Consider the following 2,799-nt stretch of genomic DNA (forward strand, 5'->3'; position numbering starts at 1 on the left):
TTCACCTCAAACTCGCTAAAAGTCTTTGAATCGGCAAATTAGAGTATTTAATTTGCAGAAATCAATTTGTGCAAATTAATAAAAATGAATCAACCTTAGAAAAAGATAAAAGAAGAAGAACATTTTTTGGGTACCAACGCCATGGGAGAGAAGAAGGAGGAGGTAGCAAAGCCATGGGATGGGAGAGGAGAGGAGAGAGGAAAGCAGAAGCACAAAGAAAGTGAAAGTAAGCGCTTCTTTTTAGACAAAGTGAGAAGGGTGAAGTGGCAATTATACTGTTCTTAAGAGAATTCAGTTTTTTTCATGAAGGAATACAAGGGCAAGTTAGTAATTCCGCTACTCTTAAGGAAAATTGGGAGCACCCTCTTGCTTTTTAAAGGGTTAGGATTCAAGGACTGAAAGTGTCATTGGCCATCAATTTCCTGGAGGGACGCGCCCATGTTTCTTCTCCTGTACCTTAAGTCGGACATCCAGATCCCTTATGCAGGACGTCATGGCTAGAACGAAACAATCAGCCGCTCTGGCAACGGTGATATATATGGAGAAGGTAGAACCTCCATCTGGAGATCGAGGGATGTCTTGTCACCAAGAGGAAGAATATGAAGAAACCGAGGGGCATCTTCTACATATAATATTTCTCCCATAAGAACGTTCTTTCTTTTATATTTTCAATTTGTTGTATACTTGGTATATATATGTATACATTTAGTTGGTAGCTAGAAAAGGCTAAACGAATAGTAAATTACATGATTGTATTGCATACGAATTACATTATCGTTTCTTTGAAACAAGATATTGTAAATCACAACATGAAGATACTTAATATGCTTCAACATTGTGCAATTGCATTTGAACAAATTTGATTGAGCACTATGTGAACTAACTATTTGCATAGCTAAGAGATCCTTGGAGATTAACCACACGTTCGTTTTGTTTGGTATTTGATTTTTCTGCAGGGGGTGTTTCTTCCCTCGTTCTTAACCTACTATATAATTGACCTTATACATACAATAGCCAAAACAAGAAATACTAGTGTTTCACATCCCAAGGAAAGGAGGCATATTTCCATAAGCTCCAACGTCTAGTCCGTTGTAAGCAAGGGGAGCATACATCCAGAAATCATCAGAGCTCAAGAGCTGCACAAATATATTTAACAAGTGTTAGCACTTGGTAATGGTAAACTTGTAACTTGCAATTGTATTTACTAAAAAAATGTTTCAACATACCCGGATTTGGAGCTGCAAAAACTTTACATAATGAAATGCTTCTTCAAGCATAGTACTAATATCCACCTGACAAACATTGTTGATGAAAACAATCATGAGCATCGTGGCACAATCTCATAATATAATCCAATTATTCATGTTAATGAAATTAGTTAAAAACCTTGGTTCCATTAGGTACAAGGTTCTGCAAAATTCTTAATCTTTCATTGATTCTCATCCTCCTTTTCTGTAATATAAATACAAAGAAAGTTAGTTACGTTGTTAACCGCATATGATTTTACTACAAGAGACAAGAAACAGGTTACGTATTTTTGGCAATTAATTAATTTACCCTTGCGTAGAGGCTCTGAGGATCAGTTGCAGCACCCCTGCAGGCTCTTTTTTTACCAGTCGAGGTAGTTGATACACTAATATTGGAAGTTGAATCTTCTGTTTCATTAATTTCCTCGAGGTTATTAGAGTCATCTGAATTTGAATCCGGAATATCATCATTCTCCTTGGTATTTACAGTTGGAGTGATGTCTTCAGCACACTTTTGTTGCGTTTTCCTCTTTTTTGCCTGAACAGTTAATTAACATTCATATGAGAATCTCTTTGAATTGAATAACAAATTACTGCAAGAAATTCAAATTAATTTTACAACTTACACTAGTATATGAAACTCGAGCATTCTTCATTGGTGTTTCAACCAACCTCTTTCTTTCTTCCTCGTCGTCTTCAAGGACAGGTGCCTGGCGCTTTCTCTTGAGATTCAGCTCCGTGTTAGGTAATGTCATATTAACAGACTTATTATTATTATTATTATTATTATTGTTAAATGTAGTGGTGTTAGTTTCTGTATCACGAAGAAACAACGGGCTCAATGAGCCATCGTGAATCATTGAGAAATCAATGCAGGATAAGATGTCAGAGGATATAGCCAAATCATCACTACAACTATGAGAATGAGTATGAGTTGTTGTTTCTAGGAAATTATGTAAAGAAGAATAAGAATTTTTATCTATATGAGGAAGAATATAATTACATTCGTGAGAAAAGCTTAATGGTGGTGCATAATTGAGATTATGATCCTGCTCAGTTGTAGGAGAAAAGTATTCGAGAAAATTAGCAGTGAGATCTGCAGGGGAGTCGTCCACTGTGAAGAGTTTGCAAATTGATTCCCACTCTCCATCAAGGAAGACCCCCATTGAGTATTTTCGTGTCTTTTGTTTAATGTGAAGCGAAAGGGAAGAAAGGCCGAGGAGAAGAGAGGAAAAGAGGAGTAGTATTAAATCGGATGAGTTGACGACGAAACAAGACTTTTAGGACATTTTTATAGTAAATGCTGCGTAATGGAATGTTGTAGAGATTGAGCTCATTTCTTTAATTGATCTTATTATCCCAATCATTGTATCTAAACAAGGTCTTTGTTCTTTGTAACTAATCTCTTGTTGTACATATGTGGGGCCAGACAACTGGCATATTACAACTCAGATATCATGCAACATTTTCACAGGCCTGTAAACAATAAGCCTTCTTAGGATGATCAACATTCAACAATTATTTATTTTTTTAATCTAGGATTTAAATTATA

General features: G+C 35.9%; 1 protein-coding gene across 1 annotated transcript; it reads right to left on the reverse strand.

Moving 5' to 3' along the window:
* Nucleotides 1–735: 735 nt before the first annotated feature.
* LOC110796347 (transcription factor RSL3-like) lies at nt 736–2,550 on the reverse strand. The gene is made up of 5 exons (XM_022001412.2): nt 1,874–2,550; nt 1,558–1,785; nt 1,387–1,452; nt 1,227–1,292; nt 736–1,136 (listed from the first exon to the last, which is right to left on the reverse strand). The coding sequence occupies exons 1-5, from the start codon at nt 2,411–2,413 to the stop codon at nt 1,038–1,040; spliced, it is 999 nt and encodes a 332-aa protein (XP_021857104.1). The 5' UTR covers nt 2,414–2,550; the 3' UTR covers nt 736–1,037.
* Nucleotides 2,551–2,799: the final 249 nt, after the last annotated feature.

Source organism: Spinacia oleracea, chromosome 3 (assembly GCF_020520425.1).
Source record: "Spinacia oleracea cultivar Varoflay chromosome 3, BTI_SOV_V1, whole genome shotgun sequence".
Taxonomy (NCBI): Eukaryota; Viridiplantae; Streptophyta; class Magnoliopsida; order Caryophyllales; family Amaranthaceae; genus Spinacia; species Spinacia oleracea.

What these genes read in the sequence shown, in the direction of transcription:
- LOC110796347 (XM_022001412.2), bottom strand. Translation starts at nt 2,413, where the DNA reads ATGGGGGTCTTCCTTGATGGAGAGTGGGAATCAATTTGCAAACTCTTC. An exon ending in CTCGAGTTTCATATACTAGT is followed by an intron (nt 1,786 to 1,873) that starts GTAAGTTGTAAA and finishes TTAACTGTTCAG; the next exon opens with GCAAAAAAGAGGAAAACGCA. An exon ending in TTTTGCAGCTCCAAATCCGG is followed by an intron (nt 1,137 to 1,226) that starts GTATGTTGAAAC and finishes ATATTTGTGCAG; the next exon opens with CTCTTGAGCTCTGATGATTT.